The 17,164-nt window shown below is 46.5% G+C and overlaps 1 protein-coding gene across 1 annotated transcript; it reads right to left on the bottom strand.

Moving 5' to 3' along the window:
* Nucleotides 1-745: 745 nt before the first annotated feature.
* LOC116830786 (duodenase-1-like) lies at nucleotides 746-7,341 on the bottom strand. Its single transcript, XM_075072470.1, has 5 exons — nucleotides 7,141-7,341; nucleotides 6,061-6,205; nucleotides 3,999-4,134; nucleotides 3,411-3,665; nucleotides 746-1,746 (listed from the first exon to the last, which is right to left on the bottom strand). Exons 1-5 carry the CDS (start codon nucleotides 7,331-7,333, stop codon nucleotides 1,600-1,602), a joined length of 876 nt encoding a protein of 291 aa, XP_074928571.1. The 5' UTR covers nucleotides 7,334-7,341; the 3' UTR covers nucleotides 746-1,599.
* Nucleotides 7,342-17,164: the final 9,823 nt, after the last annotated feature.

The raw sequence follows: 17,164 nt of genomic DNA, 5'->3' as shown, positions 1-17,164 counted from the left end.
TTTGAGAAGGCCGTGGGTGTTGTGAGTTGGGGGGCAGCTGTGCGGACTAGTAGTGAGACCATAGGCCTGCACCTCAGGATGGCTGAGTTCTGTTCTCAGCTCTGCTGCTGGTTGACCTTGGACAAGTCATGGCCCCTCTCCATGCCTCAGTTTCCCCATTTGAGGCTAATGATCCCAGAAACCTTTGTAAAGTGCTTGGAGATCTGCTGATAGGAAGAGACAGGGGCCCAACTCCACAAAGATATTTACCCTCCTGGTGATTTCCCATGGGAGTTTTGTGCCTAAACACTTCTGAGGATCTGGGCCTAGATGTTCGTATTTAGCACCAATTTTGTTAATGGCTCAACACAGCTTCCCTGCATCCTGCCCTCTGCCCCATTATCCTAACCGAGCCCTAGTTCACTCGTACACACAAAGTCCAATCTACAGGCCAGTGATGGAAAAGGCAGCGCGAATTGTTCAAACAAAACTGGTTTTATTCAAAAATGGCTTTTTCCCCCTCAAACAAGCATCCGTTTTCAATATTTTCCAAATATTTGGAAATACACAATTCTTCATGTTTCCCCAAAGTCTCTCAGTGATGCTTTCCAGGTTCCCAGGAGTTTGGTTTTCCCAACTTCTAGTCAGTATCATGTTATATATAATAAATAGTTAAATATTTGTGGGGTGGGGAGAGGAAAAAAAACATTCAAAAATTTTTTTTTCACACTATTGTTTCAATGTTCTCTTGTCACAGGCTGTTTAATTTAACCAGCCACACTTCATGGTGATAGATTGGTCACCTACCCCACATGGCCCCATTCCTGCTCTCTGGATGGAAGAAAGAACGTTTTTAAGCCAGCCAATGACACACTGCAGCTAGAAATTTTGATGATGGAAAACTCCTGAAGAATGGATTAGGTATAAAAATGATCAGCATTGTAGAGGGTCTATAAAATTCAACAGAAAAAATTCTACCCTTGCTCCAGAATCCACTCAGATGAAGTAAGACCCTGTACACATGGGGGGATTCTAACAACTCAGGAGGAAATATTTTCACCAAATATTGTTCTCGGTGTAATGGAGCATTCAGATCAGACAGACACAGCATAAACAGAGAGACCCAGGAACAGAATCAAGTCAGATGCAAAGTAATAAGTCAGGCAGAAACAACCTGGAAGCACAGGAATATGGCCCTGAGAGACAGCTAAGAGAAAAAGCTTTTTGGGCACAGATACTGCTGGAGATGCAGGCTTGGGACAGCTAACAGAGCTGCTGTCTGCTGCTGTTTGATTCCAACTGTGTTCAGGGAAAGAGGACTTTGGATATTGCAAATAAATAGATCACAGCAAAGGAAATATCAGACTCCATCATCAATTTCTGCTTCCAACTGGAACACTCGCAGGGTCCCAAACATTGACTAGCCACTTGGGCAGACAATATAACAAAATTTCAAAAATCGATGGGGTAATTTCTAGCTGCAAAAGGATTTCAGGACTTAGCCATTTGTAGCATTTCTCTACCACTAGAAAAAATATTCTCATCTAAAAAATCTTGGGGTTCTACACAGGCATGGATCCCTTTTTGGCAATATTGGCCCTTTACAGGGGAGCGTCTCCTTTAACTCAGCTTCTGCAGAGTTTCCTTGATCCAGGGGATGAATTTGGAGATTCTCGTGTATATGCTGGGGGGTCTCCCCTCTGGATTTCCATTGGAGACGATGCCTTGGACCACCCCTTTGCACACCAGAGGCCCGCCGGAATCACCCTGCCATAAAAGGAGAATAACATCAGTGACTGACATTACCGAGCCCGGCTTGTCCTGAGGAGATCTCAGATTGCATGTGGGACAGGTGTTCTCTGCAGCTGAAGGCCCAGCCCTTTCCACCACACAGAACAGTTCTCTAATGGGTCGGCAGAGAGAGAAATCTAGAGCTGGGCAGAATGATGTCACTGTGGAAAAGGCAGTTCCTACAATATTGAAATTACTTTCACCCACGCCTGGAAAGAAATGTTTCAATCTGTTCACATCTCAGCGTGTTTCATTTTCGTTTAAAATGTTGCAATGAAACATTTCGGAGTCAAACTTACTTTTGGAATTTCTGTTCTGCCAAAAATGTTGAAATCCCAACTTTTCTTCGAAAACAAAGATTGAAATGTTGCTATTTCCTATGAGATGGTGACACTGATTCTCCCTCAGCTCCAATGTCCTGGCCCTCTGGACTTCAGTAGCAAAGCTCCCATCCATGTCTATGGGGCTAGAATTTCCCCCAGGGTCCTGGCCGTTGGGTAGCCTCAGGCTTAAGTTCACCAGACAACCCTCCAGTGAAGGTGAAGAGTAGAGACGGTTACAAAATGTGGTGGTGAGGTGGGGGGGCGGGGTGTCCCAACATTTTCCCTGGCACATTTTTTAAAAATCTAAGTCCCAAAATGTCTAGTCATGAGGTATCATGGGAGTTGTATTTCAGGGGCCTCATGCCATTATGGATTGGAAGGGCCATATTGGGTCATGGAATCCAGTTCCTGCTGTCCCAGGCAGCCCCATCGTATCATCCCATCCGTAAACTTAACAAGCTCTGTCTGTTTCCTTCTTAGGTTATTCCCCTCTCTCAACTGCTTCCTTTGGAGGTTGTTCCAGAACCTCCCCTCTCTGATGATTAGAAACCTGCTCCTTGTCTCCAGCCTCCATTGATCCCTGCCACTTTTATCCCCATTTCATTTGTACTTTAGCTTCAACAGCTCGTCTCCCTTCCTGGTGTTCCCCGTCCCCCCAATATATTTATAGAGCAATCAGATCCCGTTCAACCTGTGTTTCAGGCTAACTTAGCCCAGTATTTTATTCCCCTCTTGTCAGACCGTCTCTCAATTTCCCCGATTATCCCACCAGCCCTGCTCGGCACCTGCTCCAGCAGGAATCCCTCTTTCTGGAACAAGGCTGCACAGAAGTCTGCACTGGATTCCAGTTGAGCTCTGCCCAGAGCCTTCTCCTCTGGCATTAAACCTTCCTTCTCTTTACTCGGCTGCTCCACCCCAGGATCGCATTGGCCTTTCTCCTGGCCATGGCCCACTAGTGGCCCATCGTCATCCTGCCATTGACAGGCACACCCAGTTCTTCCTTCCTTTCTGTTGCTTCCAGCTCATGAGCCCTCAACTCAGAGCAGCAATTTTCTTGTTCATATGTGCATGAGCCCATGTTAAATTTCAGCCCATTTCCACTAGCACCTTGCACAAGGGCACTAACACTGGAGATACCTCTTTGGAAATGTCCTAGATACTGGTCTCCCTGGCTGGGCTGCACCTCCCCGATGCACAATGGGCTCCCCTCTTGGGGCAATGGAGCAAGGAAGGGGCATGGCCATATTGGTTCCACCAGCTGCTTCCCCTGGAGCAGCTTGCTGTACCCCCAGTGGCTCCAGGCAGGGGGATATTTACCTGGAAGGCTGATTTATTGACGTGAGGGCTGCCGGCACACAGCATGGTGATGGGGTTGTAATGCCGGTACTGCTCTCTGCACAGGCTGTCCGACATCACCTCCTGCTCCGCCTCCTGCAGCGTGTCGGTGGTGGTGTTCACTCCGGTCCGACCCCACCCGGCCACGCTGCACTCAGAGCCTGGGCTGACACTCTGATCAGCCTCCGGCAGGGAGACAAGCCCCACCCACTTGGTCAGCTCCGCGCTGTGCCACAGCTGCCATGGGGAGGAGAGAAAGAGAATGGGCCTGGATCAGCACAGGTATCAAAGCTGGCAAGGGGCAGCACCACCTGGCCAGGACATGGATGTGAATCCAGGGAGTGAGTGTGAGGTCACTGGGGGTAGGGTGATGGTACGGGGGTGCTACCTGCAGCAGTGTGAGATCACTACAGGCAGGGTGATGGGATGGGGTGGTGCCTGCAGCAGTGTGAGGTCACTGGGCATAGGGTGATGGTACGGGGATGCTACCTGCAGCAGTGTGAGGTCACTGGGGGCGAGGTTATGGGATGTGGTGGTACCCTAGCAGAATGAAGTCAGTGGGGGTGGTACCTTCAGCAGCATGATGTCATTGTCAAAGTTCTCATTGTTGAAGTCAGGGTGCTGGATCCAGCGACGGGCCCGGATCCGCTGCCAGTTCAGTCCCGGCTTCATGAAGTCTTGGACTCCCAGGTAGACAAAGAAGTTGCTGGAAAAGCCAAGGGGAGAATATGGGATGTTAGTGCCCATTGGACAGTGGGGTCGGGCCGTCAAAGCCCCTTGAATAGGGACACCAACCCTGCACCTGGCCTGTGCAAATTTCTATCTATATTTGTGCGACTGAGTAACACAGAGACCCTCTTATGCACCTACGCATGGATGGACTTCCTCCTTCTCCATTCTGGCTGCCTAAAGGGACCCAAAAGACTGAGTAATGAACTGTTCTCCTATGCAGGGTGACACATCATGCAGTTCTTGTGCCCGCAGTTCAAAAAGGATGTTGATAAATTGGGGAGGGGTCAGAGAAGAGCCATGAGAAGGGTCAAAAGATTGGAAAACTCACCTTACACTGAGAAACTCAAGATCAACTGGTTTCTTATTCAGAGGGACTATAAAGGATTCTGTTTGTTCTTCTTTCTTAATTATCGTTTCTCGGTATGAATTATTAACAGGGTCTGTAACTAACCATTGGGAGAATTTACCAAAGTTCATCGTGAATTCTCCATCACTGACAATTTTCAAACAAGACTGGATTTTTAAAGAACTTCTGTAATCAAAAGGAATTATTTGGGGGACGTTCTCTGGCCTGTCTTATACAGGAGGTCACACACAATGATCACAATGATCTTGGAATCTCTGAATCATTGAAGTGCATATAGCAGAAGAAGGAAAATAGCCATGGGAAGGTCTAAGGATCTTACCTGGGTGTAACTTTGAAATATTAAAAGAAATTTCTTAAAGTGGGGGACTCCCAGATGCCTAGGCAGGGCCAGCACAGAAATAAGGTCGCTGGAGTGAATGAAACATACAAATAAGAAAAGACTCAAACAATATTTTATGTTCCGTCGCCATCTACTGGGTATGGACAGAAGTAGGAATAAGCCCAGATCTGCAGATGACCCTGGAGAGACAGGTCATTATGTGGGATGAAAGAGCTTGTTGATTGCATTAGAGAAGATGTTGAAGTCCAGAAGGGTTCACAGATGCTTAGCCCAACACCTCTGCACAGCCCCTTCCCTTGTGAGACTTCATGGCAGAGATTGAATCTCTTCATCTTTCTTTAATCTCAATATCTGGGTATTCCCCTGCTCTCGGCCTAGAGAGACCTCAAGGAACCATAACTTAGATTTTAACTAAGCCAGACTCTATGCCTGTTTCTCAATTGTCAGTCAAAGTCAATGGCCTACAACAACCTCCAATGATAACTTGTGGTGACTGTTTTTGATGCTTTAAACTAGTGCTCCCCCCTCCAAACTAGAACTAGCAGGGACCACGTTCACAGAGCACCTTAAGGCAAAGGGCAACTTTAGCGCTTGGAGAGTTAATGATAGTGTGAGAAATGGGCTAGAGACATGAAAGTATTGATGGCTGATTATCGTTAAGTGAATGTAGCAGGAAATCCTGAGGATTGGCTCAGTCTCTTGTGTAACAGCTGAGCCCCAGCACTGATCTATGTCAATTGCCTACAAAGTTGTTCTGTTCAGTAGGGCTCAGATCCCCAAAGGCAATTATGGGATTTCTTGTTTGGTTAAGAAAAATCAAGTGTCTGGGTTTGAGAAGTGATGGCCAAGGGAAAAGACCTGAGAAGAAGTTACGTTTCAACTGAGTGAAGTGACCCAATCACAGAGGTTTGAATACGAATGACAGCTGGAATATTCGCTATCCTAGTTTGGTGGGTTTGGACTTTAAAATCTAACAGGCATCCAGGGAAATTCGTAATTTTCACATCCCATAAACACTTCTAGTCTTTGGGGCAACATATTTCCAGGTCTGATCCCACCCCAGAGTGGGGGACTAGCTGGCTTGGTGGATGGGGAATGGGACAGGGTCTTTCCCATCTAGAGGCACCGGTCCTGATCCAGCCCCATGGTGGGGCACTGTCTGGTTCAGGGGTGGGGGATGGCATGTTTCTTACCCCAGGTTGCAGTTACAATGAGCTGCTGTCACCACCACGTCCTCCCGGATCAGGAACCCTCCGCAGCTTCCCGTTGACCCAATTTGCACATAGGCCATGTATGGTCTGGAGCCAAGTGGGGCTTCCTGGCCCCTGATGACCCGAGCTGGAGAGAGACAGGGAGGAGTTCAAAAGGGAGCTGGACAGTGGGACTAAGAGCCCAGTGCAAACTAGACCCTAATCCCTCAGCCCCTGGATCAGTCCCCTACCTCCCCCACCACTTCTCCAGCCCAGCCTCGCCCTGGATCATCTCCCCAACCTGCTCTCTACCCAAACATATACGCACTGTAATCCACATATTCCCATATGTACCCACCCGTGAATCCATCCATCCATCCCTTATCTCATACCCAGCAATCCATTCATCTGCCTGTGGAGCACCCCCTTGGCCATCTCCCCACTCAGAGAACTAGGCCAGAGATTCCTTAGCACTCCCCGGCCCCATTGTCCCCTCTCTTGGCACCTGCCTGAGCCTGAAGGCTAATTCTAACTCCTGCCCCTGGTGTGGGCTGCGCTGCCCATGGGCACCAATCTCCCCGATCTCCCCACTAGAACTGGGCAAAGTTTTCAAAGCAATTGGCAAATTCGCCAAAAAAATGCAACTTTGGGGCATCAAAAGAACCTGTGAATTCTGGTGGGATTCTGAGGATTTGTCTTGGCTACAAAAAACGGAATTTTTTTTCTGCAAAAACTTGGCAATTTTAGTTCTGAGCACTGGGGAACAAAACAGATCACCTCTTTGTTTTGAAATGTTTTTTCATTGATAAATGGACGGAATCATTTTTTAAAACAGTGGGGAAAAAAACCCCTAAACAACCTGAAATCAAATGAAAAAACACCCTCCAAATTTTGTTGGAATTGAAGTAAGCACCTGAAAGCAAATGAAAAAGAAAAAAACAATTGGTTCTGGATCAACTTTTTCGGTGAGAAAAACCAAATAAAATAATTTTTGGGGTTGAACCCAATTTCTCCCCCAATTTTATATTTCAGCTCCTGAACTAAAAACTCTGTGAAATCAACCAGTCCCTCAGCTCTACTCACCAAAGTGAAGCCTCGGGGGCAGGAGAAAGGCCTCAGCGAAAGGCAGAAAGGCTGTGGAGAGCAGGAGCAGCAGCATCCTTGGTACAAATCCGGGGGCTGGGACTGGTGGTTCTGTCTCAGACCCGGGGTTTATATTGAGCGGGTGGTGGAGAGGGGACCCTGGGAAAAGGTGACCCGGGAAGTGCAGGGTCATGAACCCAGTTATCAAGAAATTCCCCATCAGTGATGTGTCAGGGGTGGAGATTCCCCAAGAGGAAACGCCCACATCAGGGGTAGGGAGGGTTTCCTTCCTACAGTGGTGCCCTCCCTGCTGTTAGCTGTGGTTGTGAATAACGGTGCCTCCTTCCTGCCCCTGGCTGGGATGGAGCCAGCGCTGAGGCCTCCCAGCTGCAGATGGCAGATTCCCCCATGCTCTTTTCTGCCCCTGGATACTTGGATCCATAGATATTGGTGCCCTTCTGAGTGACCTCAGCTGGAGAACCTCCCCCAGCTACCCCAGACTGAGCCCGGTCACTGGTGTTTGATGAACGCCTCTTCCAGCAAGGCAGCCAGGCTGGGCCTGATGCCACCTGGAGATGGAGGAACCTCCCTGCTCTGGGGAGCTGGTTCCTGTGGTGAATCTCCCTCCCTGTTGTGCACTGGGGCCTCCTTTCCCATTGGATTTGATCAGGCTCCAGCTTCCCCGTTAGATCTCGCTCTACCTTTCCCTGCTGGATTGAGGAGCCCCCAACACCTGGCTTTGTCTCCCCACGAAGGTCCTTGTGCGCTGAGCGCTGGCACCTCACCACCAACTTGTAGAGAAGCAAAACAGAGCAAATGCTTTCAGTATCTCCCTGCCAGGTGTTTTCTCCAGCCCTCCAATCATTTGTCTGGCCCCATCCTGCCCTATCTCCAGTTTGCCATCAGCCCTTTTTTAGTGCACACCCCAGAACTGGGTGCAGGATCCCAGGATCCCCTGGGAAACACCCCTCCCTGCTCCTGCTCACTAAGGCCCTGTTCACATGGTCAAGGAGGGCACTAGCCTCTTGTGCCACAATGTCACACAGGGAGTTGGCGGGAGGGGTTATCGGGTGGAAATAACGTTTGGTTGGAGAATTCCGCACTAGCTGGGATGGGAGAGAAGCTGCTTTAGGAAGGTTCTGGTTTCTTTTGGGTTTTGGTGTGGGGCACCCAAGAGACACCAAAGGCAGCATTAAAATTCCTCAGCAATCTTTGCCTCCAAGGGAAACCATGGGGCCAGGTCTTCAGTTATGCTGAGCCCCCAAAGGCAGACTGGGGTCTCAGCAGCAGTCCACGTCAGGCTGCTTAAGAGGTATTTTGAAGTCACAATAGATTTGCCACAGATGATTACCATCTACTGGAGCTTGCAGGCCAGAATCTATCTATCTATCTATCTATCTATCTATCTATCTATCTATCTATCTATCTATCTATCTATCTATCTAAGCCATTAGTTGTTATCTTTGAGAACTCATGGGCAATGGGAAAGATTCCAGAAGACTGGAAAAGGGCAAAGACAGTACCTGTCTATAAAAAGGGGAATAAGGGCAGCCCAGGGAATTATAGACCAGTCATCTATATTCTGGTACCTGGAAAGAGAATGGAGCAAATAATCCAACACTCAGGTCTCCATCTGTAGAAATTTTTAAGGCCCAACTTGACAAGGCCCTGGCTGGGATGATTTAGTTGGGAATTGGTCCTTCTTTGAGCAGAGGATTGGACTAGATAACCTCCTGAGGTCTCTTCCAATCCTGATATTCTATGATTCTATGATTGTAAGCACCTAAAAGAAAAGAAGGTGATAAGTAGGAGTTAACACGGATTTGTTAAGAACAAATTATGTCTAACAAACCTAGTCTCCTTTGATAGAGTAACAAGCCTAGTTGATAGGTGAGGAGCAATAGACATGATTTATCTCTAGCTTAGTAAAGCTTTTGGTACTTTCTCGTATGACCTTCTCATAAATAAACTAGGGAAATGTAGCCTAGATGAACCCACTATACAGTGGGCACACAACTGGTTGGAAACCCGTTCCCAGAGTGTCGTTATCAGTGGTTCACAGACAAGCAGGAAGGGCATATTGAGTGGGGTCCTGCAGGGATCTGTCCTGAGTCAGGTTCTATTCAATAACTTCATAAATGATTTGGTTAATGGCATAGAGGTACACTTATAAAGTTTGACGATGATACCAAGCTGGAAGGGTTTGCAAGTGCCTTGGAGGACAGGATTAGAATTCAAAATGATCTTGAAAACTGCAGAGATGATCTGAAATAAATAGGATACAGTTCAATAAGGACAAACGCAAATCGTTGTATTTAGGAAAGAACAATCCGTTGCATACATACGAAATGGGAAATGATTGCCTGGGAAGGAGTTCTGCAGAAAAGTATCTGGGGTCATACTGAACCACAAATTAAATATGAGCCAGAAATGGAATCCTGTTGCAAAACAAGCCAACGTCATTCTGGGCTGTATTAGCAGGAGTGTTGTAAGCAAGACACGAGAAGTAATTCTTCTGCTGTATTCAGCACTGAATAGTCCTCAGCTGGAATGTGTCCAGCTGAGGGCCCCGCACTTCAGAAATGATGTGGAGAAATTGAAGGAAGTCCAAAGGACAGCAACAAAAATGATTAAAGGACTAGAACACATGACCTCTGAAAAAAGATTCAAGTCTGCAAATACCTAAAAGATTACTATGAATGAGAGAGTGATAAATTGTTCTCCTTTACCACCAAGGACAGGAAGCAATGGGCTTAAATTGAAGCAAGGGAGATTTAGGTTGGACATTAGGAAAAAATTCCTGACTGTCCAAGTGGTTAAGCACTGGAATAAATTGCCTAGGGAGGTTGTGGAATCTCCATCTGTTAAGGCTGATTCCCCACTTAGGCACTTTGAGTGCAGAAGTTGGGGACCCACTAGGATTTTTAAAATTAATACTGGCCACTCCAGGCTTGTATTAAACTCCCAAGGTTACAGCTTCTCTCGGACTTTAGATGGTTAGATGCTGCTATCACCCAAGTGCAAAAACCCCTTTGAGAACCCAGGAAGGCGCACTTGGGAATTCCTCCCTGTGGGGTGCCCTCAAGCCCTCTCACTCCCCTCTGTGGAAGAGCTGAGAAAGGAAACCAGCTGTTGCCACCAGCTAATTAAATAACATGTTCACAAACCTCTTAGGACACAAAATCCAATTCTGTTCTTAAAAAAGGTAAATGTTATTAAAGGCAAAAAGAAAGAAAATACATTTGAAAACTCAGGCTATTGCTAGATTTAAAAAACCCACTTACAAGAATTAAGCATCAAGAATAACCTTCTTGAGGTCCAGCTTAAAAGTTACAAGCAAAACAAAAGCATTTGGGGTTAGCACAGCGGAGTCCACAAGCCATAAAGAAATAAAAAGAAATAAACCTGATCACGTCTTCCTAGACATTTCCTGATCTACTTATATATCTGGGGGTTTCAAGTGAGTAGTTTCTAGGTATGATTCAGATGATTTTTCATACCTGGACTCAAGCTTTTTATAGTATAGTTCCAGCCCTTGTTCTGCTTCTCCCTCAGAACAACAACAGACAAAGGGGAATTTCCCCCCCAATTTTAAAAAGTTCTAGCCTTCCCATTGCCTCTTTTGGTCAGGGAGCCCACTCCCTTCCTTTTACCTATGCAAGGAAACTTTTTAACCCTTTATAGATAAAGCATGTAGAGAATAACTACTAAGGTGGAATTTATAGCTGACTGGCTGGCAAGGTGTCCATAAAAGGGAACTATCCACTCCCTTCATTTATCACACCATCACTGGAGATTTTTAAGAGCAGGTTAGAAAACACCTGTCAGGCATGGTCTATATAATACTTAATCCTGCCATGAGTGCCGGGGGCCTGGACTAGATGACCTCCTGAGCTCCCTTCCAGTCCTACATTTCTTTCTTTCTTTCTTCTGATTTTTGAATTGTTCAGATCTTATTTGTTTAATTACATTTGTTTGTTGATGTTGATTTAATTCTAGGTAATTGTTTCAGATTATATTGGGCTTACTAAAGCAGGAGGGTGAGCCAATGATGCAAGTGTCATCCCTATGGTGGAAAAGCCCATCCATCCCGTGATGTTGCACCCCATAAGGCTTTATGGAGATATGCTTATGAATGTATACGTGACATAACTGGAATATGTTTTACGCTACATATGCCATGTAACATATCTCTGTGAAGGTTATGATCTACTGAATATATTCATCCTATTTGTATGCATGTATCATTTTTGTATTCAAAGTTATGAGTATGGGCTGTGTACTTGTTTGATTGTAAGTAGTATTAGTAAGGTATTTGATCAATTTCTTTAGAGAGGAACGTACAACTTAAGTGCCCAATCAAGAGGCATTTAAACTGACAATAGACCTTGACAGATGCCAATCCACATCTGAGCTTTCTTGGCTATGTGGCTTGGCCTGTAAAGTTCTGAGTCACTCATGGACATGTGACGTGCCCATGTGACTCCAAAACTTCATCTTGCAGCTAGGATTCTGCACAGGTGGAGGAAGGGGTTTAGACCCACAAGGAGAAACTATATAAAGCCTTTGGAGATCCCTCTATTTTGGTCTTCAGTTGGCTCAAGAGAAAGCCTCTCCATCCCCAAGGATACCCGAAAGAAACTGGGACAAAGGACAGTAACCGCAGGGGGTGTGAGTGATTGCTGGACCCAGACTAGAAGGAGGCTAGTCTGTAAAAGAAGCTTATTGGAACATCTCTGAGGGTGAGATGTTATCTGTATTCAGCTTCTTACTGTATTAGGCTCAGATTTTCGTGTTTTATTTTATTGTGCTTGATAATTCACTTTGTTCTGTGTGTTATCACTTGGAACCACTTAAATCCTACCTTTTGTATTTAATAAAATCACTTTTTACTTACTAATTAACCCACAGTACATATTAATACCTGTGGGGAGGCAAACAGCTGTGCATATCTCTCTATCAGTGTTCTAGAGGGTGAACAGTTTATGAGTTTACCCTGCATAAGCTTTATACAGGGTAAAACGGATTTATTTGGGGTTTGGACCCCATTGGGAGTTGGGCATCTGAGTGTTAGAGACAGGAACACTTCTTAAGCTGCTTTCAGTTAAGCCTCCAGTTTGTGGGACGTGGTTCAGACCTGGGTCTGTGTTTGTAGCCCACAAGTGTGTCTGGTACAACCAGGCAGGCTTCTGGAGTCCCAAGTAGGCGGGGAAGGCAGGGGAAGAAGTAGTCTTGGTACATCAGTTAGCAGCTCCCAAGGGGGTTCTGTGATCCAACCCGTCACACATCCATCCATCTATCCCTTGATCTGTCTATCCATCTATCAGGGTTCCCTCCCCACTCTGAACTCTGGGGTACAGATGTGGGGACCGCATGAAAGACCCCCTAAGCTTATATTCTACCAGTTTAGGTTAAAAACTTCCCCAAGGCACAAATTCCTTTTCTTGCCCTTGGCATTGCTGCCACCACCAAATGATTTAAACAAACTTTCAGGGAGGGCCACTTGGAGCCCTATCTCCCCCAAAATATCCCCCAAACCCCTACACTCCTTTTCCTGGGGAGGCTGGAGAATAATATCCTAACCAATTAGCTACAAAGTGAGCACAGATCAATCCCCCTGGGTCTTTAGGACACTGAAAATCAATCAGGTTCTTAAAAGAATAATTTTATTTAAAAGAAAAAAAAGCGAAAGAACCACCTCTGTAAAATCGGGATGGAAGATAACTTTACAGGGTAACAAAAGATTCAAAAACACAGAGGAACTCCCTCTAGGCTTCATTTCAAAGCTACAAAAAAACAAAAAAAAAACAAACAAAAAAACAGGAATAAACCTCCCTGCAGCACAGGGAAAAATCACAAGCTAAAACAAAAGGTAACCTAACACACCTTGCCTGGCTTTACTTACTTATTAGAGACTCTTTTCAGGATTGTTTGGAGGAGAAGGATTTCTGCCTGGGGGCCCCTCTCAGTCCCAGGAGAGAACACACAAATAAAGAGCACAAACAAACCTTCCGCCTTCGCCCCCCACCCCCAGATTTGAAAGTATCTTCTTTCCCCATTGATCTTTTTGGTCAGGTCCCAACCAAGTTATTTGAGCTTCTTAACCCCTTACAGGTGATGGAGGAATTTTAGGCTACCCTTAGCTGTATGGTTATGACATCATCCCTGCCTATCCATCCATCCATCCTTGAATCCATCCCTACCTATCCAGTCAGCCAGCCATGCCAGCCATCTGTACATCCATGCATCCCCACACACATCCATCCGTCCATCCATCCCTGCACCTATATTCATAGATTCCAAGGCCTGGAGGGACAGGGTGATCAACTACTCTGACCTCCTGTGTAACACTGCCCAGAGAACTGCCCCACAATTATTCCCAGAATGAATCATTTAGAAAAAAACATCCAGTCTTCATATTAAAATTGTCAGTGATTAAGAATCAACCATGATTCTTGGCCAGTCATTCCAATGGTTAATTAGCCTCCCTGTTAAAAATTTACACCTTATTTCCAGTGTGAATTTGTCTAGCTTTAGCTTCCAGCCTTTGGATTGTGTTAGACCTTTCTCTGGAAGATTGAAGAGCCCATTATTAAATCTTTGTTCACTGCGTAGTTATGTCTAGATTGTGATCATGTGAACTAATAGCTTTCTCTTTGTTAAGCTAAACAGACTGAGCTCTTTGAGTCTATCACTGTAAGGCAAGTTTTCTAATCCTTTGATCATTCTCATGGCTCTTCTCAGACCCCTCTCCAATTTATCAAAATATTTCTTTAATTGTGGGCACCAGGTCTGGATACAGGATTCCAGCATGAGTTGCATCAGTGTCAAATTCAGAGGTAAAATAACTCTATACTCCTACTTGAAATTCCTGTTTATGCATCCCAGGATCGCATTAGCCATTTTGGCCACAGCATCACACTGGGAGCTCATGTTCAGCTACTTATCCATCCTGACCCATAAATCTTCTGAAGAGTCGCTGCTTCCTAGGATAGAGTCCCCATTCTGTAGATATGGCTGACATGCTTTTGTCTTGGATGTATATACTGACATTTAGCCATGTTAAAAAGTGTAATGTTTGCTTGCATCCAGTTTACCAAACACTCCAGATCACTCTGTGTCGGTGCTCTTTTGTCTCATTGTTTATCACTCCCCCAATCTCTGAATCAGCTGCAAACATATCAGTGATGATTTCATGTTTTCTTCCAGGGCATTGATAAAAATGGTAAAATTGCATAGGACAAGGACCGATGCCTGACCCCACAAGAAACACACCAATTTGATGATGATTCCCCATTTACAATTATATCCTGACACCTCTCATTTAGCCAGTTTTTAATCCATGTCATCTGTGCCATGGTAATCTAATATCATTTAAGTTTTTAAACAGCATGTGCAGTACCAAGTCAAATGCTTTCCAGAATTATAAGGATATAACATCAACCAAAGTTGTAATCTGATCAATAGGAGGCAAGGTCTGTGACGGAATATCTTTTATTGGGCCAATTTTATTGGTGAGAGAGACAAGCTTTCAAACCTACACAGAGCTCTTCTTCAGGCCTTATGTGATGCTCCCCTTGGGAGATTCCTGTACCAGGAACTTTGCCCTGTGCTGAGCTCTCCCCTACACTGGACTCCCCATGGGGCCAGAGGGTAAATCTAAAGTTCTCTTCTTCCTGGGTGGACAATCAGTGCCAAATGCACCAGGAGTGGGTAACGGCTTTGGGGGCCAGTAGCACCCAGAACACCACTGACACATGCCCTGTTGATATTTCATCTTCTCCATCAACCCACAGTGACAAGTGAGGACTGCTCCCAAGCTGTCCCCGCAACTCTTTGTGTACAGAAAATTGGGTTTTCTAGATCATGAAAAATCTCCCAGAAAGCGTCTCCTCGCCTCAAACATTTCAGCATTTTTCTTGGCAAACTGATCATTTCCCCCACCTTTCGACACTTCTCAGCTGATAGTTTGTAAGTTTTTGGTCGCCAAAACAATTTTCTCTTTGGTCATGCTGGAGATTAAGGAGTGGCAAGGTATGCAATGGAAACATGCCGTCCTCCATCTGTTTAGCCCTGATGCCTTCACTTGAAGCTACATTTAAGATTAATTCCACAGGAATCATATGCAGGAGGTCCCGGATCTTCCTTCCACTGTTCAACCCAGATGCTGCTGAGTCAGACAAATATTGGTTATGTGATTCAGCAGGTGCTGACTTATCCCATATGCTCAGGGCCGGCTCTAGCAATTTCGCCGCCCCAAGCACGGTGGCACACTGCAGGGGGCGCTCTGCTGCTCGCCGGTCCCGCAGCTCCGTGGACCTCCCGCAGGCGTTTCTGCGGTCAGCTGGTCCCGCGGCTCCGGTGGAGCTGCCGCAGGTGTGTCTGCGGGAGGTCCACCAGAGCCGTGGGAGCAGTGGACTGTCCACAGAAACACCTGCAGTAGGTCCACCGGAGCTGCCTGCCCCCCTTCCAGCAACCGCCAGAGCGCCCCCCGCGGCATGCCGCTCCAAGCACGCGCTTGGCGCGCTGTGGCCTGGAGCCGGCCCTACATATGCTCAGGGAAGGCACTTAGACACATAAGCTTTGGGTGGAACTCAATTGGAGAGTAAATTTTTTCCTATCAAATAAAATTAAAGCTGTAATTTTCAACCTAACGAGTGTTAATTGGAAGCAGAATAAATCTGAAAGACTGTGGCTAAGCAGAGCACTAACAGTGGTGAACAGACGAGTCCCACAAAAATGGAAATCCAAAAAGCTACCAACAATCAAAGTTTGGAGCATTGACATCCTAAGCTTGGCCACCATGGAAAGAACCAGGAGTGGGTCAGTAATCGCACTGCCTGGGGTTAACAGCTTTGGGGGCCGAAGTCACCCCAGATTAGGTCAGGGAGCTCCTGGAAGGGCACAGGCAGCTCCCTTGTGGATGCATCTTCTCCATCAGCCCACAGTGAGCAGCCACACTGACCTGCCAAACTTTTTACAAACTTAACTTTTTCTCAGAAAGCCTCATCTCAAACCTGTCTAAATTATTGTGGTGAAACTGATTCTTTCCCCCCAGTGTAGGGTGACATTTAGGTGAAAATTTTAAAGTGTCACTTGGGGTTTTTTTCCTGTCTGTTCCAGTCTGAGACCTCTTTTCCCAGAGCATCAAATCTGCGTCCGGTCTGTGGATCCCTGCTGCACTGGGCTAAGTTTGATATATATTTTCTTTGCAGGGGAGCTGGTGCAAACAGCAATGGAGTTTCCCCTCTGCCTCAATACCCCTTGATTAGAGTCAGTCGGGCTGGGGGACACACACAGAGGCTCTTTGAGATCAGGCCTTGACATCTGGGCTGAGATATTTGAAGGAGGGGACTTGTCTGCCTGCTGTTTGTGACCCCTCTGTCTCCAGACAGGTGCAGAGTGGAAGAGGAATGACGTACATGGGAACTAAGGATACCCTGGTCCTGAGTTCTCCTCCAGGGGCCTAAAGTGCACTCCTGTTCGCAGGGAGCTGGCCCAGGTGTCAGAGGTGGGATACCAGAGCCAGGAGAGCCGACAACACACACAGTGATTTGCTTTTTCACCAGTGATTTCCCTTGTCTTTCCAGCAGATCCGGCTTGAACTACTCAAACCCAGGGGGTGAATTCCTCACGAGGCCCCAAACCCTGGTTACCTCTGCTAGGTACAAGCTAGCTGGGAGTCCAAGGCTGGGGGCGTTCATTCAATTCCCAGGAAGGCACCACTTCATTGTTTGCAACTTCATTTTTATTCATTGCTGGGTAAGAGGCAGTGAGCGAAATGCACCAGGCCCTGAGGCAGGGCAGGGCAGGGCAGGGGAGGTTAGAGGGAGGCGCTCAGAGTTGTCATTTCAGCTGAAATCAGTTCAGTGCATAATTTCCTAATTTCCCTTCCCATGAACAAACTCCCTCTCCCCTTGTCGGCGCTGGGAACAGGTGTCTTTGGAAGGGACAGCGGCTACCCTGGGGGAAATAGCATATGGAAAAGGCCCAGTGAGGACAGGGCAGGCTGCAGTTTTAACAG

This window comes from Chelonoidis abingdonii, chromosome 14 (genome assembly GCF_003597395.2).
Source record: "Chelonoidis abingdonii isolate Lonesome George chromosome 14, CheloAbing_2.0, whole genome shotgun sequence".
NCBI classification, from domain to species: domain Eukaryota; kingdom Metazoa; phylum Chordata; order Testudines; family Testudinidae; genus Chelonoidis; species Chelonoidis abingdonii.
The sequence above is the reverse complement of the archived record's forward strand: the minus strand, read 5'-3'. Positions and strand labels throughout refer to the sequence as shown.

What these genes read in the sequence shown, in the direction of transcription:
- LOC116830786 (XM_075072470.1), bottom strand. Translation starts at nt 7,333, where the DNA reads ATGACCCTGCACTTCCCGGGTCACCTTTTCCCAGGGTCCCCTCTCCAC. An exon ending in GCCCCCGAGGCTTCACTTTG is followed by an intron (nt 6,206 to 7,140) that starts GTGAGTAGAGCT and finishes GTCTCTCTCCAG; the next exon opens with CTCGGGTCATCAGGGGCCAG. An exon ending in ATGACATCATGCTGCTGAAG is followed by an intron (nt 3,666 to 3,998) that starts GTACCACCCCCA and finishes TCCCCATGGCAG; the next exon opens with CTGTGGCACAGCGCGGAGCT.